The sequence below is a fragment of the Meriones unguiculatus genome, chromosome 9 (genome assembly GCF_030254825.1).
Source record: "Meriones unguiculatus strain TT.TT164.6M chromosome 9, Bangor_MerUng_6.1, whole genome shotgun sequence".
Classification (NCBI taxonomy): Eukaryota; Metazoa; Chordata; class Mammalia; order Rodentia; family Muridae; genus Meriones; species Meriones unguiculatus.
The window spans coordinates 49074680-49100863 of record NC_083357.1 but is presented as its reverse complement, the minus strand read 5'-3'; the positions used below and the strand labels follow the sequence as shown (position 1 = coordinate 49100863).

Sequence of the window (26184 nt, the reverse complement as noted above, 5' to 3'; positions counted from 1 at the left end):
AGTTAATGGCTATCAGGGACGGAGGAGTCATTTTTCTTCAGTGTGGCCACTGGTAAGTTGCCCGGTAAATAACTAAATAACTCCATACCAATGCTCAGGCAGACCACCCTAATCCAACTCGGTTTATAACAAACACACACATACACACACCCCATGCACGCATACGTAGGAGGGAGGTTTGTTCGGGTTTAGAGGGTGGGGAAGATAAAGGGGGCTGAGTATGATTAAAATATATTATACACAAATAGGAAACCATCAAAGGATTTTAATTAATCTACAGTAATGCCCCCCCCGCAGGGTTTCTCTGTGTAGCCTTGGCTGTCCTGGACTCTCTTTATTGACCAGGCTGAACTCTCAGAGACTCGTCTGCCTTTGCCTCCCAGAGTGCTGGAATTACAGGGGTGTACCACCTCAATGGCTAATCTACATTAATCTTAATCTTTAAGTAAAATAATAAAATACCATTTCATGGAAGATTTTTGGAGACAGTGGTATCTAACCTGGACTCTGAAGGATAAAGAAGAGCTTTCCAAAAAGACAAAGGGAAGAATCGTGGTAGAGGGAACAATGAGACACTAGGGTGTGAAAACAGCCTGGCACTGGATTAGCGCTCCCTGGCAGAGGCAATGGCTGACAAATACAGGTAAGAAGATTGCATGTGGCTCACAGAGTATGGCTGGCATATCAGTTACCATGTGAGTGAACATGATCTCTTCTCTTGCAGTAGCCTGGCAATTTCTATACAATTTCAACCAGAAAATGATGGGTCCAAATTTTCTTTTAGACAGGATAACACATTTTGCTGGGCATGGGGCTCATGCTTATAGCCCAGCACTTGGCAGGCTGAGGGAAGAGGACTGCCTAGAGTATAAGGTTCCTTGGGTTACAGACAGAAATAGTCTCTTAACCAAAAATGACAGGAACAAAACAAAATAGAAAAAGCAAGTAAGCAGACATCTTTCTTAAGGAGATGGGATAATGGCAACCAACGGTTATTCACATCTGTAGTTATCCTTTCGCCATTCTTTCAGGTTTTAATCTCTCTGCCTATTTTATAAAACCAGGTTCTGATTTAGCACAATGGTGACACTACAGTAAACAACAAAAATTTTCCCTTCAGGAAGCTGATCTGGAGAGGTTAAAAACAACTCAGCTGGATTCCACCTGCTGGGTGAGCACTGTCTAGACATTATTTAAAAGGAGCCTTTCCTTCCAGAGTAACTTCTTCCCAGCTATGCTAGGCCATATCACTCTTTTTCTAATGTTACTTCAATTTCATAAATTTATTATAATCTTTCTGCCATTTGTTTGTTTAACACCTGCCTTTGGCTTTAATATAAAGAGCAGGTCTATCTGATTTCCTGTTTATTCTCTAAACCCAGCAAATCACATGCAAGGAAGGTGCTTGGTAAACACCCACTGACTGGCAAGTAAACAATTCCATTTTTATAACTTAACTCCCCTAAAAAAGTTCCGTTTGTAAATCGATTAGAAGAAAAAGTGGGGAAGAGCCTAGAACTCATTGGCACAGGAGACAACTTCCTGAACAGAACACCTACAGCACAGGCTCTAAGACCAACAATCAATAAACGGGACCTCATGAAACTAAAAAGCTTCTGTAAAGCAAAAGACACTGTCGTCAGAACAAAATGACAGTCTACAGACTGGGAAAGAATCTTCACCAACCCTATATCTGACAGAGGGCTAATATCCAGAATATATAAACAACTAAAAAAGTTAAAAAGCAACAAATCAAGTAATCCAATTAAAAAATGGGGTACAGAGCTAAACAGAGAATTCTGTATAGAGAAATATCGAATGGCAGAGAAACACTAAAAGAAATGCTCAACGTCCTTAGTCATCAGGGAGATGCAAATCAAAACAACCCTGAGATTTCACCTTACACCCATCAGAATGGTTAAGATCAAAAACTCAAGTGACAACACATGCTGGAGAGGATGTGGAGAAAGGAGAACCCTCCCCCATTGCTGGTGGAAATGTAAACTTGTACAACCACTTTGGAAATCAATCTGGTGCTTTCTCAGACAATTAGGAATAGTGCTAGATCAAGCTATACCACTCCTAGGCATATATCCAAAATATGTTCAAGTACACAACAAGTACTTTTGCTCAACCATGTTTGTAGAAGCTTTATTCACAATAGCCAGAACCTGGAAACAACCCAGATGTCCGTCAACAGAGAAATGGATACAGAAATTGTGGTACATTTACACAATGGAATATTACTCAGCAATAAAAAAAAAAAAAAAGGAAATCATGAAATTTGCAGGCAAATGGTGGGAACTAGAAAAGATCATCCTGAGTGAAGTATCCCAGAAACAGAAAGACACACACAGTACATACTCACTTAGAAGTGGATACTAGATATATAATATAGGATAAACCATACAAATATCTGTACACCTAAAGAAGCTGAGCTAGAAGGACGACCCTGAGTAAGCTGATCAATCCTCATTCAGAAAAGCAAATGGGATGGACATTGGAAGAAGGAGAAAACAGGAAACAGGACAGGAGCCTGCCACAGAGGGCCTCTGAAAGACTCCACCCAGCACTGTATCAAAGCAGATACTGAGACTCATAAAAAAACTTTGGGCAGAATGCAGGAAATCTTAGGAAAGAAAGGGGAGATGGTAAGACCTGGAGAGGACAGGAGCTCCACAAGGAGAGCAACAGAACCAAAAAATCTGGGCCTAGGAGTCTTTTCTGAGACTGACACTCCAACCAAGGACTATGCATGGAGATAACCTAGAACTCCTGCACAGATGTAGCCCATAGCAGCTCAATATCTAAGTGTGTGTCCTAGGACGGGGAACAGGGACTGTCTCTGACATGAACTCACTGTCTAGCTCTTTGACCACCTCCCCTGATGGGGGAGCAACCTTGCCAGGCCACAGAGGAGCACAATGTAGCCAGTTCTGATGAGACCTGAGAAGCTAGGGTCAGAGGGAAGGGGAGGAGGACCTCCCCTATTGGTGAGCAGCATGGGAGGAGATGAGGGAGGGAGGATAGGATTGGGAGGGGGCTATAGCTGGGATACAAAGTGAATAAACTCTAATTAATATAAAAAATAATTTTTTGTATTTTTATTTTTTATATTAGTTTATTTACTTTGTAATAAAATGTAATTAAAAAAAGAAAAAGTTCAGTTTGTGCTTTTTAATTCCCAGAGCCCTAACCCCCAAGTGCTTTCACTTCTGACCTAATACAGTTCTGTTAGCAGCAGAGCTTTGCAGTCTTATCTATAGTGCTAGCTATCACTATATGGAATCTTTATGAGAAAAACAATTTTTGGTTTTACTTCTGTTCTTGGTGTCAACACCTTAATTTAGGTGGCTTTTGAAGACTTAAAATTCATTCAGCATTTGTCAAACACCCATGACATGCCAGACTTTCATGGGGGAGGGGTGTAAAGTAGTCAACACAGCAGAAAGATCTGTGTCTTGGGCAAGTTATAGTCTGATAAGGTGAGGCCCGAGAAGTGACTATGGTAGTACCAGGTGAGCTCCATGGCAGAGCAGACAGAGTTCCACGGCCGGGCTACTGGACCAAGCTTAGCCACTGAACCTACAGGGGTGGGGTAGTGAGGAGATGCAAGAGAATGGGCATAAAAAGGGAAGCTAGGCAACATAACGAATCCAGCACTGTGACACCTAATGGTTCCCACTATGTCAGCCCATTCTTGCAGTGGTTTATATATTTTATACGTACTGCCTATTTATTCCGTCCTCCCAGCAGTCCTGTAGGTACGCAGTACCGTCTGGCCCATCTGCCAGAGGAAGCATTACAGAACATCTCAAGAGGTGCACAGACAGCAGGTGGTAGAGTGGTGTGGCTCCAGAACAAGTTTTTGGCACCCTCATGTGTCTCAGGTGGACTACTCGCTGTTTCGGTTTTCTATTTCTCATTTCTTGTGTTGGGAACTATTTACGTGTTACACACACTTAATTTTCTTTTGGCTTTTGTTGTTTTGAGACAGAGTCTCAATGTCGACCACTTACCTATGCTTTCAAATGCTGGGATTAAAGATGTGTGCCACCATGCCCTGCCGCACATGCTATATTTTCAAGTCTTCACTACTAAGAGTTGATTAATTACATCTTTTTCAATTTAAAAGATTGTGAAAGAGATAGAAGCTTGTAACATAACTTTAAGGACTAAGCATTACCAAATGCTTGAAGAACATAGCTAAGAAACTGGTAGGTTTGATTCATGGTTTTCTTTACTCTCAAAACAATGGCATCCAAAAGAAAACTAGGCAATAGTCTGTGCAGGTTTATCTGCTAAAGTTCAGCACGTGTGTAACGTGACAGAGCAGCTCCAATCCCAGAGGGACATGCACAGCTTACTGGAACCACCCTGGACAACAGGTCCTGTAAACACAACACATCCACCACAACATAACAGTGAAAATGACTTACAACAGCAGAGATGAACCCTACAATTAGAATACCAATGAAGGCATTTATGAAAACGAGAGACACTCAGGCATTCATGAAAATGAGAGAAATGAACCTATACAGAAGTAAGGCAGAAGAGTGATTTCTTATGAGGTGGGTGATCACCTAAGGCTGATGCTTGGTAAGATTCTGTTCCTGAACTGGCATGGATGATGGTTAACATGTGTGTTCAGTTTTTGTGAAATCTTTTTTGTTTGTTTTTTGAGGCAGGTTCTCTATTAAGTAGCTCAGGCTGACCTGGAACTTGCTATGTAGACCAAGTTGGCTTCAAACTCAGAGATCCACCTGCCTCTGCCTCCCAGAGCTGGGATTAAAGGGTAACCTGATATGCTAGCTAGTTTTATGTCCACTTGACACAAGCCAGAGTTACCTGAAAGAAGGGAAAATCAATTGAGAAACTGTCTCCATAAGATCCGGCTGCAGAGCATTTTCTTAACTAGTAAGTAACGGGGGAGGCCGGCCCATTATGAGTGGGTGCTATCTCTGGGCTGGGCTGAGCCAGTCATGACAAGAAAGCTCTGAGGAGCAAGCCTCTGCGTCAGCTCCTGCCTCCAGGTTCTCGCCCTGACTTCCTTTGGTGATAAACTGTGACATGGAAGTGTAGATCAAATAGACCCTCTCCTCTCCAACTTCCTTTGGTGATAAACTGTGATGTAGAAGTGTAGGTCAAATAGACCCTCTCCTCCCCAAGTTGTTTTGGTCTTGGTGTTTCATCACAGCCACAGCCACTCTATCTAGGACACTTGGAAATATTATCAAGTATACACTTAGACTTTTATTTTCTGTATATAGACTTTCTTCAAAAGTTTTAAAAGAAAGTTGGTATTTGAAACTATATGGTCTATCATTTCAACAAATTTTGAAAAGTTTGAAGGAAAGCAATTACATTATTATCATGTAATATTTGAATATTAATCCTGAAGCCAGAATATGTTAAAAACTCTACTTGGAAAATGTCCGTCCTTAAATGCATCCCAGAGACAGGTACAATTTTCTGACAAGAAAACTGAAGCTCAGAAATTAATGTGTTGAGAAAAAATCTAACTCAAACAAACTCTAAAGTGTAAGTATGTGTGTGTTTGTGCACGTGTGCATGTGTACCTAGGTGTGCATGCGTGTGTGTGCATGCTGTTTCCTTGTTTGGGGGACAGGTCTTAAATGTCCAAGGTTGGCTTTGAACTTGCAATCCCTCTGCGGAAAGCTACATTAACTGGGTGTATCCCGCCTACAGAAGTCTTGATCACCTTGCTATACACTAGATTTCAGTGAGGGAAGAGATCATCTGTGTCAAGGCAAGAGACGCAATTGCAAAACCTACTGTACTTAATTGTTTACCTATATCATTTTTCAAATGCATCCTCCAAGCAGAGAAATGTCACCACAGCAAGATGAACCTTGAGTAACTCTTCCCACAGAGACACGTGCTTTAGATTTAGCACATTTGTTCATGGCTGAGAAAATATGCTGAAAGATTTCTAAAAATCAGCCTTATTGACCTAACTGAATTCTGACCCTAAAACTTTTTACTCCGGGTTTAAGAAAATTCAGCATGCCAGAAAATATTAATACAACTAAACACACTACACTGTCAGTAAACTGTGCTGAGAACAAGACAATGACTCACTTTCGTATTACCGAAGATTTTTACAAATGGAAACAGAACAACTGCATCATGCGTGGCTTCAACACAGGTAACACAAGGAAATACCATGCCATAATCACTTAAAGCATTTGACAGTTTACCAACAGAAAATTTACCTCTTTGGAGGGGCTAGCGGCAGATGTGAATATTGTCATCCAATAGGACCATACAAACATAACAAAGAACAGATGAAAAGCCACAAGGTAAATAACCATCTTTCCTGGTAAATAAAAACAAATAACATTTCATTGAGTCAAGGTGAAAACAAGAAAACGGATTACATTAAAACAGTACTTGGGTCACAAGACCTAATTTAATAAAAACTTTTACTTAAATATCAAATATATAAACTCCTTTATCTATATGACATAACAGTAAGAAATATTAGGAAATAGTGTATTCTTCTATTTTAGAGTGTAAAGTAAAATCTTTGCAAACAAACAAAAATCTTTGCAAACAAATCAAAGCTCTAAGAAAAATCTAAATCTATAAATCAAAAAGTCTGTATTCAAAAATCACCTACAATGCATTGTTTTATATAAGACAGCATTTAATAAAGGGGAGGGGGAGAACAAAAATTCTCTAAGACATGGTAACAAATATCAAGACATAATAATACAAATGAGAACTTTAAAAAACTAATGTCAAGGCTGAGCAGATGGTGTAGCCTGTGACACCAGCATTTGGAGGCTGAGCATGTTTTATGTCCGTAACTTCACCATTTGAAGGCAAAGGCAGGTGGATCTCAAGTTCAAGATAGAAAGCAAGTCCCCGAAAGCCTGAACTACACAAAAGACCCTGCACTCAAATATACAAACAAAATCTTCAGAAATTCCCTGTATTTTGTATGTATATTTTCAACACATGTAAAATAATTATGAATTGTAGAAAGACAGGACTACCAAGACTGAATCTATGTTTCTTCTCTTACTGAAAATTAAGACTTAAGAGCAACTTTAATCAGACACGACTATCTCCAGTAATAAGGATAAATACTAGGCTTGGTGGTAGCACAAAACTTTAATCCCAGCACTGAGTAGGCAGAGGCAGGCAGATCTCTGAGTTCCGGCCAGCCTGGTCTACAAAGTGAGTTTCAGAGAACTACATAGAGAAACCCTGTTTCAAAAAGCCAAAAAACAAACAAACAAAACAAAAAACCTGCTAGCTGCTCAAAATTTTACTTCAATGGTACTCCTAAAGTTTTAATTCTAGTGAAATTCTTAGAAAAGATTTTTCCCTCTAGGTGTTACTTGGTCATTCTAAATTCTTTATTCGTTTGACCTAATAATACAATTTCAAGTCTGGTTGATTAAAAAGCTGTAAGTAATAATGTGCTATTTTAAACAAATATATGAACAATAGAACCACCCAAGAGGTAGGCCATAAGTAGATCTCATTAGAATTGAAACAGGCAGCGCTGAAGAACATGGCAGAAATACATGAATTTACACAAACTATAGGTACTAGAAGCCCTAGGAAAACATGGCTATGTTAATCATTTCTGATACTCAAGTGTTCTCTCTCTTTAATTACTCAGAAGTTAAAGATACATATTTCCTTTCAGGAAAACAAAAACATTTTATCTCCATCAAATAAAAAGTACATGGCTACAACTGAGATTCTACTTACCGTTTTCTCCATTTCGAAAAATAGTAACTAGAACAGAAAAGAAAATATACAAGTAAATATACTTCATACATGAGGCTTATTTTACACTGAATATTTATCTCAATTTCATTTTTATAAACTTCAAAAGCATTCCTTAACTTTAACAATATAACTACTTAACATTTTTAGACTTCTTTAAACTTTAGGAGTGTTGATGGATCTCCTTAGTGCTTTCTTTAATCCTACAGCACCATTCTCTTTATTAGACTACAGTACTTCACAACAACCTCTTTCTGAAAACTGTACTCAGAGCAAAATCTTTTGGGCCTGGAAGATGATTCACTTAGTGAAGTACTAACTGAACCACACAGGGACCCGCCTTGATCCCCAGCGAGTGAGAAGCATGTGTAACCCTAATACTGGGCATGTGGCTGCAGTCAGATCCCTGGGTGGCCGCCAAGCTAGGTTAGACAATCAGCAGTATTCACGACGTGGTATAAGAGTGACAACACATCTGGACAAGGCTGAATGGGAGGAGAGCACAGAAACAAAACAAAACAAAAACAAACAAACAAAAACCAAGATGGACAGTTCCTGAACACCATCCAAGATTTACCTCTGGCTCACATACACATTTTCTTTTAACTGGCACACAGTAATCATATATATTTAGGGAAATATGTAACAATTCACGTATGTATGCAAAGATCTAGCACATGAAAATTACAGCAAACCACAACTGATCAAAATGCAAGGAAGAACTAACTGTGGGGTGCTCATCCCTCACTAATACACATACAACACAGTACACCTAACGCTCAGGACACACCTCAGGAGAGGGGGAATGTTAGAGCCAGTAGACCATATAAAAACATACTCTGAGAGCAAATCAGAATTCACACCATCACTACAGCTGAGTCAAACAAACTACTGCGACAAATGGATCTGAGGTGGGCAAACAGGTAATTTAATTTGGTTTGGGTTATGCACACATCTCTTGTAATAATACACTTGGCAGCCTAGCTCCTTCACCTGCACATTCTCTGCACACACATTCCTCTCCTAAAAATGCACCTAGCAACCGCTGAACCCCAACATCAGACTAAACATACCCCATCTCTGAACAACAGTTTAAGTTTCCTCCCTCCTCGTAACAACCGAACTTGGTTTCTATTCAAATGTATTCTGAGTAAGAATATATCTGAGTAAGAATAATTGGTTTGGGTGCATGCTGTGAGTCCTGGAGAATCCAGTATTTACCATCTTATGCTTGCATAGGATGGGGTATGTATACATTTAAAATCTCATTATGAGAAAGGAGAAAATGATATGGCCCATCATCAAAACAGAACACCCTCACTATGCCCTTAGCGCCCAAATCCCTCTTAAACCCTTAGTATTCACTCACATGGCCTAGTGTCAGTCTAAACAGTATAACCCTCTAGACAATCTGCATCACCAGTTTTCTTTTTCTTCTTTGTTTTTTGAGACAAAGTTTCTCTGTGTAACAGTCCTAACTGTCCTTGAACTCACTCTGTAAACCAGGCTGGCCTCAAATGCAGAGAGATCCAACTGCCCCTGCCTCCTGAGTGCTGGGATTAAATGCATGTGCCACCACCACTGCCCCGCCCATTTTTCTTTGAATTAAGTGATCTTGCTACTTTTACAAATCTCTGTGAGCCCAGTTTCAAATATTCAGATAAGTGATGGAAAACACCCAACCCAAATCAGATAGGTAACCACCTGGAAAAACAATTCTCATCCACGCTTTCTCAGCCTCCTGGCTAGGAAGAGGTGAGAACTGTCCAAGTCACTCTTCACAAAAGTGGTTTAACTACTCTTGTTATACATTTCCATACAGTTTTGTTATGTTTATGTCTTTAAAAAGCCTTGCTGGAGGTTGGAGAGGTGGCTCAGAGGTTAGGAGCATTGACAAAAGTGGTTTAACTACTCTTGTTATACATTTCCATACAGTTTTGTTATGTTTATGTCTTTAAAAAGCCTTGCTGGAGGTTGGAGAGGTGGCTCAGAGGTTAGGAGCATTGGCTGCTCTTCTGAGGGACCTGGCAGCTCACAGCCATCCATAACTACAATTCCAGGGGATGTAATGCCCTCTTCTGGCACTGCATGCACATGGTACAAAACATACAAGCAGACAAAACATCTACGCACAAAAATATTTTGAAAGCCTTCTTGGCTTTGGTTAGTTTATATAGACCTTCTGGATGAACTGGGGGAAAATAGTCATATCTTTATACCGTTTGACAGTCCATGAATAAGTTATCTCCATCTTAAATTCTTATCCCATCAGTTTACAAATGGTATATATTTATTAGAATCATTCCTAATCTTTTGTTTTTGATGTTATTAAAAACCTATTACTAGAAATACAAATGAGTTTTGCTGACCTATCCTATCATCTTGCTAAATTCATGTTTTAGTTCTAGAGGCTTTTTTAAGGAGTCGTTGGGATTTGCTAGTAAATGATAGTCTAGTACATCAACAGGTCATATATATATTTCTACAGTTAATGTGCTTTTAAAAAATAGTTTTGTGTATACGAATGTTTTGCCTGCACATATGTCTATAGACCATATGCAAGCCTCATGTCACTGGAGTTAATATCCTCTGGAGTTGGAGGTATGGATGGTTGTAAGCATTCGTGTGGGTACTGCGGATTGAAACTAGGCCCTCTGAAGAGCACCCAATTACTCTTTAAGTGCTGAACCATCTCTCTAGCCCATTATGTATGCGTTTTCTGTTTCTGTTTGAGGCAGGGTCTATCTAGTCTGGGCTGAACTAAGAACTCACTGTGAAGATCAGGCTCGCCTTGAACTCAAGAAATCCTCCTGCCTCTGCATCTCAGGTGCTGGGGTTAAAGGTCTGCACCACCATGCCTGGCCTGTGTAAGCACTTTTAATCTCATAAGCTTATGCTGATGTTTTCTTCCTTACTTCCTTCTTTTTGGTCAAGATAGGGCTTCTCTTTGTACCCTTGGCTGTCCTGGACTCACTTTGTAGACCAGGCAGGCCTCGAACCCACAGAGATCCTCCTGCCTCTGCCTCCCCAGTGCTACGATTACAGGTGCAGTACCATGCCCAGCTGTCATGTTTTTAATTAAAATTCGTGCCTATAGTTTTTGCTTTTTCCCGAGTTTTCTTGTGACCCAAGTTGGCTATGAACACTCTATATAGCTGAAGAGAAATACTGAAAAGCCCATCAGGAGGATCAGAGTTAAATTTTGGTTTTTGTTGCTTTGTTTTTTAGGGTTTTTTTTTGGGGGGGGGAGAGAGGGGCTAGAGGGTTCAAGACAGAGTTTCTCTGTATAGTCCTTGCTGTCTTATAACTCATTCTATAGATAAGGCTGGCCCTGAATTCAGATATCTGCCTGCCTCTGTCTCTCCAGTGCTGAGATTAAGGGTGGATGCCACCACCGCTCAGCCAGGATAACACCATTGTAATAAACCTTGTAGAATTTTTAATGTTCCTAGAGCTGTGGGGAAGAGGAAGGGAAAAATGTTGACTTATTGTAAGAAAGAATTCAAGTTGGGTATGGTGGTGCATGCTTTTAATCCTATCACTCCAGGGACACAGGCAGGCTAACCAAGATCATGTTTCAAAAAATTTACATTCTTTTAAGCAATGTATGAATACCCTGACTGTTTTCAGTCTGTTTTCAAACTCTTGGTATTATAGGGTAATTTTACAGTCTGCACTTATAAATGAACATAAGCATATTTTATGTTTAAAAGCCATTTTCATTTTTTCCTGTGAACTATTTCTATCCATTTCCATCTTTGCTTATCAGATTTGGTAATTCTGAGCTATATATAGTACAGGGGCTTTCACTGGTTTCTCCTTGCAGATTATTCATTTAGTTTCTTCTATTTTTATCTTTTTAAAATTCAGAGTAGACCCACTTTGAAACAGCCAATTCTAATGGCAGGAAAAAGTACCAGGTGAACCTTAAAAAGCTATAGTAGCAGAAATGTTAAAAATGAAGGTGGTTGCAGGAACCAGAGGATGGAGCTCCTACTGGCCAATTTAAATAACAAATATCAGATTACAACTCATAAGATGGGACTCAGCATGCTGACAGTAACAATTTCATCAACTACACAGGAAGGCTGGACCAGCAAGTTGGCTCAATGAGTAAAGGCATTTGTGACCCAATATGGCAAAAAGAGGGGACCACAAACACACACACACAAATAATATATAGGAAGATAAATTATTCCTGCTTATAAAATTCCAGTTAATAAATATAGACAAAATTATAACATTAGAAAAAATCACCATTTGACTGGGTGTGATGGCACACACCTTTATGCTGAGCACTCAGGGAGGCAGAGGCAGGCGGATAGCTATGAGTTCAAGGCCAGCCTGATCTACAGAGCAAGTGAGTTCCAGGACAGCCAGAGCTGATACACAGAAATCCTGTCACAAACAAACAAACAAACAAACAAGTAGATGAACCAATCAATAAATACATAAATAAATGAAATCACCATTTGATGACTACTGCTTTTTCAAGCAAGAATCCTCAAAGGATGCTAAAAGGAGTCCAATAAAAATATCAAGGAATAGATAATTTACAGTTTCTAAGTGCTTCCATATATGATACCTGTCTTGGGTTGGGTTCCGTGGAACCCAATGTTGTGCTGGATTTTTTTAATGTTATTTTACTTTGTCACCTTGACATAAGCTAGACTAGCAGCTGTCTCTGTAGGACTGACTTGTAGTAAGTCTGTGGGATGGCTCCTTAAGTAGTAATTTCTGAAGGAGCTGAGCAAGGTGATAAAAGTGTTCTTCATTGGCCCCTGCTTCTATTCCTGCCTCTGACTTCTTTCTATGATGGACTATGATGCAGATATGTAAGCCAAATAAGCTCTTTCCTCCCCAAGTTGCTTTTGGTCATGGTGTTTATTTCATCACAGCAACAGAAACACTTACTAAGGCACAGGCAGGTGCTGAGACTGAGCTTCAAGTGCAGCCTACCATCTAGGGGAACCGTTAAGAGGACAAAAAGTAAAGCAGAACAGAGCCAAGGCAGCACTCCTAACTGCAGCATAGGATTTGCAGTGACAACTGCAGGGAACAGCTCAGCTCCACCTCTCTCAGGCACACCAAGCAGGCTGCACCAGGAAGGATGTGACCTTGGGCGAGGCAAGCTACTCTGCAAGAGCTTGGCTGCAGCCTGCTGACCGCACTTGCCACAGCAGAGCAGCAAGTCCTTCCTCAAATGCAAATCTGTATAGTCTACCAGAACACCAAGAAAAAGAAAAGCTGCACCTTTGATAGATGAAAAGCCTGGCAAAACCCATCTCCTGAATGGTGAGCAAAGCTAAAAACAATGACACAGCATCACTCCTGCTCATCTAATCATGAGGAAACTTCCGATAAACCCAAACTGTAGGGTATCCTTACAGGGCACGCCTCCATTTCTAAAAATGCCACAGTTAGGCTTCAGATCAAGGCTAAAGAAGACAGCTGTAATGGGTAAGCCCTTATTTTTATTATCTGCAGTGCTGTGGCTCAAACCAACGGCCTCGTAAGTGCTTACGACCGACTGGTGTATGAGATGGGGACTCACTATGTAGTAGAGACTGGCCTTGCGCTCACCACAGAACCCACAACTCCAACTGCTCTTGAACTCACAATCTGCGTGTCTCTGCCTGAGTGCTACCCGGCCCATCTTTAACGTGTAACCTTGAATGGATGGTGGAGAAGGAGGAAGAAGGAAGTTATGCTGTTTGCAAAAATGGGGGCTCAAGCAGAGATAACCACATTATGAAAATTAAGCTAATGAAGAAAGACAGTGTCTTCTCTCATTTCAGGTTCAAATGTAACAGTAAAAATAAACCGGGGTAAAAGGGGAATGAGAAATGCGATGTCAGAAGAATACAAATACAATATACATGCAGAAAAGCCTGGCGGAAAAAAACCTTAATATTTACAGTGAAAGGGCATGGCATCAACAGCTTACTCTCCAACATTCAAGAGACAATGACTGGAGGGCACCCTAAGGGGAAAACAGCAGCATGCAGAAAATCTGGGTGAGGCTACATGGAATTCTTCACATTATTCTTCTCTAGTGAAAGGCCAGGCCTTTAGCTCAGTAGAACAGTGCTTGCAAAGTAGGCACCAGGCTTTAGCTTTCGCCCCAGCTCCTCAAAAGACAAGACAGATAATAGATAAGATAATAATCAAGGCAAACACACACAAGGAAAATGAGACTTCACGCCAGTGTAATCAAATCCTGGAACAGCGAGGCACAGACTGATTTTCTCTGGCCCAGGGCCCCATCTTTCTCTCCATGATCTGAGGTCCTACCTTTACCATATTCCAAATTTTTATACGTATTGTCTATTTCTAATATTGCATTCTGTTTCACTGCCAACGTATCTGCCTATTCACTGAATATATAATTTTAAAAACATACCATTCTGGAACAGTTTTGGATGCCCAACAACAGCAACAAAAAAACTAGGAAAAAGCAAAGTTGTCATGTGTCCCTCACTGCCAACTAATTATAGATACTGGTTTTGAATCTGGTGAAGATCAGGGTGTAGCAATGCACTTAATCCCACTACTCAAGAGGGAGAGGCAGGTGGGCCTCTGTGAGCTGAAGGACAGGTTGGTCTACATAACTGAGTTCTAGGCTAGCTAGGCTACACAGTAAAACCCTGTCTTTCTGTCTTTCTTGAGGCCATGTTGGTAAGAGCAGGAGAAACTCCCAAGGTAAAAATGGAATCTTGACCTGGGTGGAGACCTAACATTCAAGCTGGGCTGGTTCAGTCACTGGCTAAGGGCCCAACCCGCTCACTTTAAAACATGTCAGAGAGACAGAAGGAATTATTAGTTCTTTAATGAGATACTGGATTTGTTTCCCAGAATCCGTGTGGGATTTACAGGTGGCAGGCATGAAGTAGAGTCCTTACATCTCCCAACTTTTCTGATTCTCCAGAGGCAGAACTTTTCTTGTTTCCTCGTTCCTAAGCCCAATTTCGTGAGTCAACACTCTTGGCTTCCTGAGCCTTTCTCATAGCCCTGTTATCTGCCTTCCGTTTGCCTCCTCCAGGTGGCTGCTGAGGTTTACAGCCTGCATGCCTTGTTTTTCTTCCAAACATTAATAAATTTTGTCCTTGTGTTTTTGAGTCCATTTTTGAATTCTTTTATTGATGGGACTAAGAACCCAAAAGGGGGGCCCCAATTTCCTCTGTATCACGTTCTTTAAAAAAAAAAAAAAAAAAGTGAGGAAACGGAGGCCATGGCTTGGAGGTCTTACTTAGCATTCTTGAGCCTCGTCCTGTTTTATTTTCCCTATTCTAGGCTCTAGAAACACAGCAATATGCATAGTGCTCAGGTGAGAAACAACTCTGTGAGGCAGTCACACATGCTGCTAAGAAAAATTGGCATAAGGATAACATGGTGGTCAAGGAGGAAGCATCTACTGTGTAGGGGAAGTCGGAAGTGACCCTTGCAGGTGACTGAGCACCAATATCAACAGGGACCTCTCCACTGGGAGGAGGCGCATTCCAAGCAGGAGCGGGAAGCAGAAGCTCCTCAGATGACCATGCCTGGGCGGACAGGTAGCCTTTTTGTTCGAAGCATAAGAAACAAAGTCAGAGCAGTGGGCCTGAAAACAACAGAATTCACTGAGCATACTGGAAAGGAATTGGAGATTGTGAAGCAGAGGCTTCATAACCCTGATCCTGACTTTAAAAGATTCAATCTAGGAGACTGGAGAGATGGCTCAGAGGTTAAGAACACTGTCAGCTCTTCCAGAGAGCACCACATGGTGGCTCTCAACCATCTATACCAGGATCCGATGCCCTCTTCTGGCATGCAGGTGTACGTGCAGAGAGAGCACTCATATTTAAAAGAGATTCAATCTATCTATCTGGAGGCTGGCAAAGGAATAGAATAAGGGCAATTTCTGAGGCAGATGCAGGTGGAGCTCTTGTGAATTCAAGGCCAGCCTGATCTATATAGACAACTCCAGATTAGCCAGAGTTAGACAGTGAAAGCTGTTTTAAAACAATAAAAACCTTGCATATGTAATATTTACTATTGTCACTGTCTCTTTTAGGGTGTCTACTGCTGTGACGAAACACCATAACCAAAAGTAACTTGGGGAAGAAAGGGTTTGTGTGTCCTACACTTCCATACCATAGTCCATCACTGAAGGAAGTCAGGACTAGAAATCAGACAGGGCAGAAGCCTGGAGGCAGGAGCTGATTACAGATGCCAGGAAGGGGTGCTGCATATTGGCTTGCTCCATATGGCTTTCTCAGCTTGCTTTTTTATAGAACAAGGACCACCAGTCCAGGGATGGCACCACCACAATATGATGGACCCTCCCCCATCAATGAAAAAAAAAAAAGCCCTATAGGCATGCCTACAGCCAGATCTTATGGTGGCATCTTAATTGGGGTTTTCTCCTCTCAGATGACTTTAGGCTACGTCAACTTCACAAAAACTAGCCAGTAGTCATAATGAGTTTCTAAATACTTACAAAACCTTGAAAAACCAAAACACAGGCTGAGCATGGGGACACAAGCCTACAACCCCAGCACTTAGGAAGAAGCAGGAGGACTACAATGAGTTTGAGGCCACCCTGGACTACAAAATCAGGCCCTTGTATCAAAATTAATAAAATTTTAAAAGGTTAACCACTATAAAATCCTTTTTGTTTTAAGTGTTAATTTTCAAGATCTGGATCTCTATCTTACAAAAATCTATCCTAAAGCAGTCATTTTTACTCTTGATCTCTTAATTCAGTTTTTAAGAGTAGGTGCTTTTCTGCTCAGGAACACCCAAATTTGCACTGCTCCCATGCCTACAGGAAGAGTATGAGGAGTTAACCATCTTTAAACTGCATGTGATAGTGACATGGGCTTCTTTCCTTAGACAGCACATATAAGCCTGACACTACCAGCAGCTTAACAAAATTGGCATTTCTGCAAAACAATCTTCAAAAAAAAAAAAAAAATCTAGCTAAGAAAAAGCTATGAAAACTGGGTGAAAAGGGTTCCTGTTCTTACTAAAAACAAAAGGACAGAAAATATAATTTTAAAAAACAAAACCACTAGGCCAGTATACATCTTTAATGCCAGCATTCAGGAGGCAGATGCAGGAGGCTCTCTAGTGCCAGGCCAGTACATAGTGAGACTAGCTCAAACGGTAACAAAATTAAGCCAGAGCAGGGTCCTCCACAACAGCAAGTACTCCCAACCACTGGGACATCTCCAAGCCTTGTGAGAGTTCCCTTACCTTATTAGAACTGTGAAGATGTGAAAGACAGATATAAGCTCAGAAATTACAGTCCCTCTTCCTAGATCTCTACTTGAAGCTCGCCCGCTGCGTGGACGAACCACACAGCTCTTCTCAAGGTTTCCTTAGAAGTAAAATAAAAGGGCTGAATTATATCAGCAACTAAAACTCAACTTCTAAGTGCTATACTCTGTTCCCTCAAGAACGTACACATGCCTACTCCTACAGCTTAAAACGACTAAAGGCAGTGTCCTGATAAATGCTGGAAACCTGGAAAAAGGGCCGCCTTAGCTTGGGATGTACTAGGTGGCACAGGGAAGGCTCTAGGCTTGAACTCCAGGATGGCAAGCAAGCAAGCAAACCATGTTATCTACATCAGTATTCTCAAATATCAGCTTTGGGAAGAAAAAAAATAAAAGGGGAATTCCAATCTAAAACAAAAACCCAGTGTCATTCCTGGTGCTTAACTTCTCTGTCACACTGGGAAAGGCAGCAGCTTAGATGAATCACTTCCTAATCAGTTTTGTTCTCAGTAATGTCCTTCCACAAGGCTGGGAGTCTCACTTCCTACCTCTGTAGACAGAATTGTGTTCTGAGATATGGGGAGAATGAGGGTGCGGAAACACTCCCTCTATGCCATCAACACACAGCATTTCTCTATGCACATTCATTTCCCTTTACTCGGAGAGACAGAGTGGGTCAAGGGGCTTCCTGCCAAGCCTGATGACCTGATTTAACCACCCAACTCCCACAAGTCACACTCTACAGACACATAAAAATGAAATGTAAAAATAAAGGGATTGACAAAATAACAAGCTAACTAGACTTTTTATCTCACTGTGGGTATTCTGAATAAAAACTATTTAAAAAAAAACAACCTATTTTCAAGTTAAGCTGTGCAGTCTGAACCCAATTCACATGTTTAGTGTTCCTTCAGGAACTTTAACTCAAAACTATAAGGGTGACGGGTGTGAGGGGTTGTGTGTGTGTTGGGGGCAGGGTAGCAGGGTTGGAGGCTGGCATGCCTTTAATCCCAGCAGAGGCAGGTGAATCTCCGAGTTTGAGACCACCCTAGTATACAGAGCAAGTTCCAGGACAGCCAGGGCTACATTGAGAGACCCTGTCTCAAAAATAAAACAAACAGAAAGAAACATTTAAATCTGGTCAATTCTAATTTAACAATTTTAGCAAACATTTTGGTAGTCAAAAAGAGTCTAAATCATTACATTCAACAAAATTACTATTTGGAAAGGCGTTCCAAAATTAATTCATTCTGAGCCTAACTGTAGAGATAACTGTCTTAAAACATACTGCTCTGTTTGGGCCAGTGAGCCGGCTCAGCAAGTAAAGCAGCTGGCATGATGACCTGAGTTCAATCTCAGGAACCTGCATGAAGGTGGAAGGAGAAAACTGCCTCAGACCTCCACAAGTGAGTCTTGGTCCTTGTGTACCCTTGCATGTCTCACACACACACACACACACACACACACACACACTACTTTTGTTGTAATTTTGAGACAGGGTCTCCCTACATACCTCTGTTTGTCCCAGAACGATGTACACGAGGCTGGCCTCAAACTCAGAGATCGCCTGCCTCCTTAGTGCTGGGGTTAAAGCCCCAGCTCTTTGAGACAGGGCCTCACTAGCCTGAGTATCAGCCTCCCAAGAGCTAAGATGGCAGCTGTACGCTCTGTTTCTTCTAAATCAAATGTTCTAAGGGGCAAAGTAATTTTCTTAAGGATGCTGCCATTTAAACATCTGCTGCAAACTTGGGCTACTGCAGGGCCTTCTATGCACAGAGCACTTGGTTTAGAGCTGGCCAAATCCAGAGCCACAATTGCAGTCTAGACTCCACCATTTTCAAGTGATCAATTTTGTTTTTCCATTCTTGTATTTACCTCATATACTTTTCCCCAAATGATATCTGTCCTTCTGATAACTGCAGACTCGGTTTGGAAATTAAAACTGCACCATTTTTGGAAAGCCAAGGGGACTGCTTTTTCTTAGGTTTTCATTTGATAATGCTGGTGTGAGATACGCATAGAAACGGGCCAGGCGGTATAAACATATACTCAAAGCATACAGGCAGTTATTCAGTATCACAGGCACAGTAATGGCCTCAGGCGTCTTGATGACAAGGAAATTTCCTTCCACATTACAGACAACCTATTTGAACCAATAGGTTAAGTCCTTTAAGTGTAATGTGACGCTAATTATTCCAGGAAATCAGGGAAGAAGAATAATATGGTAAAAATTAAAGGAAGGTACATAGCAAAAGAAAAAATAAAGCAAAACCCTAAAACTACAGCTATAAAGAAACAACAACTCCGAAATACACAGCCCAGAAAAAAACAAATTGAGCTACGTATGCATCTCTCGTTCATCTCCTTGTGCCTCAAAACACCATTTTCTGTATGTCTAGCATTGAGACTCGAAATGAATATTAAAAGGGTCCATCAGCCCAGGCCAGAGGCTGACGCTCCGGTCTGAGCCCTCACTGCAGACCTCGGAGACACACCTCCTCCCAGGACCCGTGCTCTTCAGATTACGCGCTTCTTCTCGCGCAGTTTGGAGACCATCTGAGAGAAAAAGATTTCTTTGTTGTGTGTGTGTGTGTTTTAAGCCAAATTGACCCCACGAGCCGTCTCTGAAGGGCGATTTCTCCATTTCCAAAGGGGAGGCCTTCGTGACCATTCCGTCACAGTAGGGCAGGAGCCCCAAGGCGACCGCAGCCACCCGGAAGCTCGGGACGTGGGCGGCTCTCAGGCCCGAACCCGCGACCCCACGAGCAGCGAGGCGCGCCAGAACCCTTGCACAGGGCCCCGCGAACCGGAGTCCCTGGACGTGGGTCCCACCGGCGGGGAGCCGCGGGCCAGAACCCTCCGGCAAGGAGCCCCCCGGCCCGGGACGCGCAGGCCAGGCCCACGATCGCCCCGCGGGGATGACAACGGGGCGCCGCGGCCTCGGCCCGCCCGCCGCCCGCGCCTCCCGTACTCACACACGCACAGCTCCACCACGTACGCGTAGTAGGACCAGACGACCACAAAGGTGATGAAGAGCACCGGAACCCAGCCCACCACGCGCTGGCAGCAGCGCCAGAGGGTCCAGGGCGCCATGTTCCTCCGGTGGCCGCCTGGGTCCGCTTCGCCAGATTCCGAAGAGCGCCAAGACGCCCCCGGCTCCGACGCCAGCTCCGACGACCGCGAGGCGCGGCTGCCGCGAGGAACGGCGAAGGCCGACGGCGGAGCTCCGCCCCTCCGGGCGCCGGGCCCGCCCCCGCCCCGCATCCCGGCGCTCCGCCCCTCGCAGCCCCGCGACTTCTCTCGCGGTGGGTGGGGCTCCCGGCAGGAGGAGGCGGGGCCCGCGGCCTGGGCGGGGCTTCTGCTCAGGCCCGCCCACGGGACTTGAGCGGGGGTCTGGGTGAAAAAGGGGAGGGCTGGGGGTGTGCGAGGCCACCCAGGCCTGGGTGGTGAGAGGGATGGGGATGTGCAAGGGGAGAGGGGTGAATGCTTAGCCGCCCCCGTGTGCCTTGGGCCTCCGTCTGTACATAACTTCCCCTGGGGTCTTCCTGTAAGGCCATGCCTCACTCCAGCGTGCAAAAGAGAAAAGTATCATATATATTCAAATATAAGACTCCTATGACTCCGACGAGTCTCCAGTGCAGACTCCCTGAGAAAATCTGGTCCTCATCCCGCCCTTCCCCCATGATGGTTTGAAGTGGTAGGTGACTGAGATTTAAGGCGGAAGCCATATCCAGCCAGTGAGTTTGATTTGGAGCCCACGTTTAAGGTTGCATTGTGAAAGCGGGATATAGAAACAGCCCTTTCCCGGCGCTGACTTTTCAAGAATCTACTTACAGCTGGAGATTGCTGAACAATGACTGTAATCTTGGTAGAATCTAGAAGCCTTGCCATGGAGCATCATAAAGCATGACCATTAGAAATAATTTCAGCTGTTTTAAAAAAAAAACTAGTACATTTATTTACTGTATGTGGATGCGCACGGAGCGCTGCTCCCGTGGGAGGGGCGGGGTGCTCTGAGAATAATTTGGAGTGATTGATTACTTCACCCATGGGCTCCTAGGTCATGATTTTTTCAAACTCAAGTCAGGTTTCCCACAATGAGCCACCTCAGTGGCTCCCGACAGCATAGTTAAGCTTTATTATTTTTTGGAGCAGGGGACTGGGCCTGGTGGCACATGCCTTCAATCCCACCGAGCTCAGTGGGAAGAGGCAGGTGGATCTCTGTGAATTTGACACAGGCTAGAACATAGTGTGACCCTATTTCAGTTTTTTTCTTTCAGTTCATGGGTGTTTATCCCCATCTATGTCTGTGAGCCATGTGCTTGCCTGGTACCGAGGACACCAGGAAATAGTATCCGTTGCGGTACTTTTTAAAAACTCTTTTATTTACATTTCTTATATTTCTTTCTCCCTAGTCCACCCCAGTCCCTTCTAATACCCCAACACCAGGTAGGAGAGAGAAAGGGTTAGTGGGAGAGGGGCACAGTTCTCTTAGCTGCTTCCTGCTGGCTAAGTCCTCGGGTTCCTTGGAGCCAGTCCAGTCCTTGTTACAGGAAATCTCCAATTTCTTGTCTCACAGCAACCGGGAGCCGCAGAGGGGAGCAGCAGCAGCCTTGTTCTTTCCCAGAGCTTCCACTTGCTCTGGGCTCTGACATTTATCCTCTCTCCAGAGCCCCCGGATTTAAACTATCTGCAGCTGGCAAAGAGCTCCTCTCAGCTGCACAAGGCAAATAGTTTGTTGCTGTGGCCTGAATCGATCCCACATCCCACACCTGGGACCAAAACAAAAACATGTTATATCTACAATAAGCGTCAGAATCCTAGAACTGGAGTTCCAGACAATTTAGAATATGTGGGTGCTGGGAACTGAACCCTGGTCCTCTGCAAGAACAGCAACAGCCTCTCTCAGGCCCTCAGCATTCTTTTTGTTTTTAATTCATTTATTTTTATTTGGATTTTAGACAGATTTTAATTAGCTACTGTTCACTGAAGTCTCCAGGAAAAGGGGAACTGCTTTTATAGCATGATAAAGACTTAGTAAAATGAAAATTGGTATTTAGCCATCACAGACTACTGTTTAAAGTAATGAAATGTGTGAAATACTCTGACCTCCATTTTCTGATTACAAATTAGCAGCAAAGCTGACACAAGATCTAAGGCACTAAGGCGGGTAAAACTCAGCCAGTTTTCCGGAAAGACTGCTTCAAAGCCTTGAGATTAAACATGGACTCTGGATGATAGAAGGGGTCCCAGTGGGGGACCATCTGACACACAGGTGTGGCAACAGGTTCAGGCCCCAGTGAGGTGTGGGTGGGTGGTTGTGATAGAATTAGGGTTGACAGAAAAACTAGCATTATGAATGCTGTCTCTGCACACGCCTTTAATCAATCCCAGCACTCGGGAGTGAGTTCCAGAACACCCGGGGCTACACACAGAAACCCTGTCTTTAAAAAAAAAAAAAAAAAAAAAAAATAGATAAAATGTTGCCTGAGTGCTAGGATGCCATGTAAGAAATGAAGCCCCTTTTCCTCCAGCCATCTATCTAAAACTATGCTAAAAGTTATGCCCTTTACAAACTCCCTGTAAAACAGATATTTCTCTTATGTCATTATAACTCCTGGGTCCTGCACAGCTTCAGGGAGTGACCTAACTAGGTCATCAAGGGAACAGAGGACATACACAGCAAAGCAAAGACTGGGTGGTCTGGGCTCTCTGGTGGAGAAGACTCAGCACCCTATGTTTTAGTCAGTGTTGTATTGCTGTGAAGAGACTCCATAACCATTGCAAATCTTATCAAGGAAAGCATTTGACCAGGGCTGGCTTACAGTTTCAGAGGTTCAGTCCATTGCCAGCATGTCAGGGAGTATGGATGCAGGCAGGCAGATGTGGTGATGGAAAAGGGTCTAAGAGATCTACATCTGTATCAGCAGGAAAAGAGAAAGCCACTGAGCCTGGCTTGGGCCCTTGAAACTTCAAAGCCCTCCCCCAGTGATAGACTTCCTCCAATATGGCCACACCCATTCCAAGGCCACACCTCCTAATTTCTCTTAAGAAGCCCCACTCTCTAACGACTAAGCATTCCTCTTCAAACCACCACTCCCTGGAAACTCAGCTTGTTTACTGTCAAGTCGAACAGAGAGGCAGAACAGGGAAGACGGTTACTACATGCTGGTAAACAAGGAGGCGCAGCTAGTCTCTGTGGGGTGCAGTCTTCAAGCCACTAATATCCTAGGAGAGGGAGAACTACAGCGGACATTTCCTACTCACACTGTCAACATCTTCATTCTAACCAGAGGGAGCTTTGCCATAGCTCTGAGCCCCGCCCAGGGAAGGCTGTGCCAGCCTCATGGAGCTGAAGCATTGGTCTTTGGCATGGCAGTGCCCATGTCAACTACATACAGTCACTCAGGACTTAATTTGTTCCCTACATGTAACACTAGCTATAAAAACATAGCAGGTCACAGTCTTGATCCGTGGTTCTCAAACTTCCTAATGCTGCGACCCTTTAATACAGTTCCTCATGCTGTGCTGATTCCCCAAGCATGAAAATTGTTTTCGTTGCTACTTCATAACTGTATTTCCTGGTGTTATGAATAGTGATGTAAATATTTTTTGAAGAATAAGATTTGCCCAAGGGGTTGAGAAGCAAGCAGTGAACTAGAGGCTTAAAGCAACAGAAATGAGTTCACTAAAGAAGAAAAAAAACAGTCAAGGTGTTGAATAGAACAGTGAGGACTCTTTTACTCGTTTGTGTTTTATTGCTTTGAGACAGGATCTCAGCGAGTACTCCAGGCTGTCCTCAGACAATCTCCCTGCCTGCCTCCCATGTGCTGGGATTAAAGATGTCCTCCGCCACACTAACTGTGTAGGAAGAGCTCTTCTTTGTTCCTTCCAGCTGCGGCTGTGGCCGTCAGTCCTTGCCAGTACTTGAGCTGCAGGCTGTGTTGCTCCAAAATCTACCTCCATTGTCACCTGGTGTTTTCCTTGCCTGCCTTTCCCTCCGCACCTCTTAGACTGGATTAAGGCTCCATTGACTTTGTCCTAACTAGTACTTGCATAATGATTATTTGCAAGAAAAGCTGCATTCCTAATAACTGGGGTGGGGGTGGGGGGTTAAAGCCTCAGCTTGTCTTGGGAAGGCACAGCTCAGCATATAACATAATTTTGAATCCAACTGAAAGTAATCACCTTGCCTATTACCTTGGAAGGTTCTTGAAGGGAGAAAGTATTTATTGTGAATCAGTGCCACCTGGGTAAGAAATACTTGGCAACTGTAATGATTGACAGTTTCTGTCTAGCATTTCAGGAAAATAGATAGTCTCCGATTTCTGAGTGCCACGTATGCCGAAGGCTTTTTGCAAGGGGTGTAGGGAATATTTCAGATCTGCTTCTTTGTATTAAAGTCGTATTTAGGGCAGATTGTAATTTTTTATTAAAGGCAGGGTTAAGGCTAGGATAGCCCCCTGCTAACATTTTGGAAATGTGTCAGTCTTTGGTGATCACAGGCACACATTAACTCCTAAGCAATTCTGCTTGTGAGTGGTCGGAACCAGCACCCCGGGCCCTTGCTGGTCCCTGCTGGGCGCAGGGGTTCACTCCATCTCTGCCAGGTAGGGTAGGGTCATGATGTGAGCAGAGAAACGGTTGGATGACAGTCAGTCATTCTGACTGTGGGTGAAAAAACAGCAAAAATCAAAAACAGTCTTTAGGCAAGGAAACCAACTGGGAGGCAGTTCCACAGGCGTGTTGAGGCAGCCCGAACTCAGGTTGCAGAAATTACTCCAAAAAACACAGCAGTGACAGAAGAAAACAGAAAATGAACAACCGCCTCCTCCATCTCCATCCTTTATTGTCCACACATATCCCACACCTGAAGCAGAAAAAAAACATGTGTTCTGTCTCTCAGACTGTGGCCTCCCTTCTGTCCTCCTCCCCCCACCCTTTTTTTTCTTTGTCAGCTGCCACTTGGCCTAATGACTGATTTTTGGGGTCTCCATTATAACCACCAGCAGGAACCTAAATATAGCTCAAGCTCTCTCTCTGGGTCGAAGGGTAGGGGAGAATCGGGGCTGACATAAAGCAGGTGGCTGTGGGTGTGGAAAGAATGAAGGTGAACCAGATGGCAGCAGACGCCCGGAGTTCCTGGCGCTCAGGAGTCTTTGACACAGATTGAGGTTTGAGGACAGGCTGGCTAGGCTACATTAAGACCTTGTCTCAGTGAACAAAACAAGTAAAGAAGAATAGAATTTATATTCTGAATTAAAGCACAATTCCAAAACATGAAGAAATCTAATATGCTAATCCCAGCACACAGGGAGGCAGAGGCAGGCAGATTGCTGTGAGTTCGAGGCCAGCCTGGTCTACATCCAAGGCTATGCAGAAAAACCAAGAGAGAGAGAGAGACAGAAATCTAGTATTTAGAAAGGGCACAAATAAAAATCAGAAGATGAGCAGCGGTGGTGCAGACCTTTATTTAACCCCAGCTTTTGGGAGGCAGAGGCAGGCGGATCTCTAGGAGTTCAAGGCCAGCTTGGTCTGCAGTGCTAGCTCCAGGACAGCTAGGTCTATACAAAGAAACCCTGTTTCCAAAAACAAACAAATAAAATCAGCAGGAGAATGCAGGGGCCGGGAGGGGGGTGCAGTGGTGGAGCACAGAACCCACACAGTAGAGGGCCCTCCTTAAACCCCAGGAAAAGAAACCATGAGCCCAGAAGATGTGGACATGCCGAGGAGCATGTGAACAAACAGGCCTTGCTGAGCTCCTGTTTTATTACCATTAAATCACACCTTTTCTCCTTCAATCACATATCCACTCCACCATCCATAAAAACAGACGGGGTTCCCTGTTTGGCTCTTCATGTCTAAGGGCTCCGAGTCACATAAAACACAATAGTAAACACAGCTGGACGCGTTTCTGTTCCCAGCCTTTTATTACAAGCGCCTCCGTGATGGAATTCACAGTGGATGAGGAAGCATTTATTCACGCACTGCCCACATAACCATATTTTTTGAGAACTGCAGGAGGGCCCTGTCTTGCTTTAGGAACGAATGACTCAGAATCTGTCAAGCTAAAAAGGCAAGTTGAGGCATATGGAGCATGAGAATGCAGAGTCTGTCCACTCACAGATGATCGCTAAGGACCAGAGACCCAGGGCTA

At 43.3% G+C, this 26184-nt stretch overlaps 1 protein-coding gene across 7 annotated transcripts in view; it reads right to left on the bottom strand.

Annotated features, from left to right (window-relative positions):
* Zdhhc20 (zinc finger DHHC-type palmitoyltransferase 20) overlaps positions 1-20248 on the bottom strand; it is a 59626-nt gene extending 39378 nt beyond the window's left edge. For all 7 annotated transcript variants that reach the window (XR_009594182.1, XR_009594183.1, XM_021639058.2 and 4 more), the window contains exons 1-3: positions 20003-20248; positions 7750-7776; positions 6237-6340 (exon numbers count right to left, since the gene is read on the bottom strand). Coding sequence is in view for 5 of the 7 variants with exons in the window: in XM_021639058.2 (XP_021494733.1) it covers positions 6237-6340; positions 7750-7776; positions 20003-20120 (249 nt within the window). In the remaining 2 variants the exon portion in view is untranslated. The remainder of the gene's footprint in view (positions 1-6236; positions 6341-7749; positions 7777-20002) is intronic.
* Positions 20249-26184: the final 5936 nt, after the last annotated feature.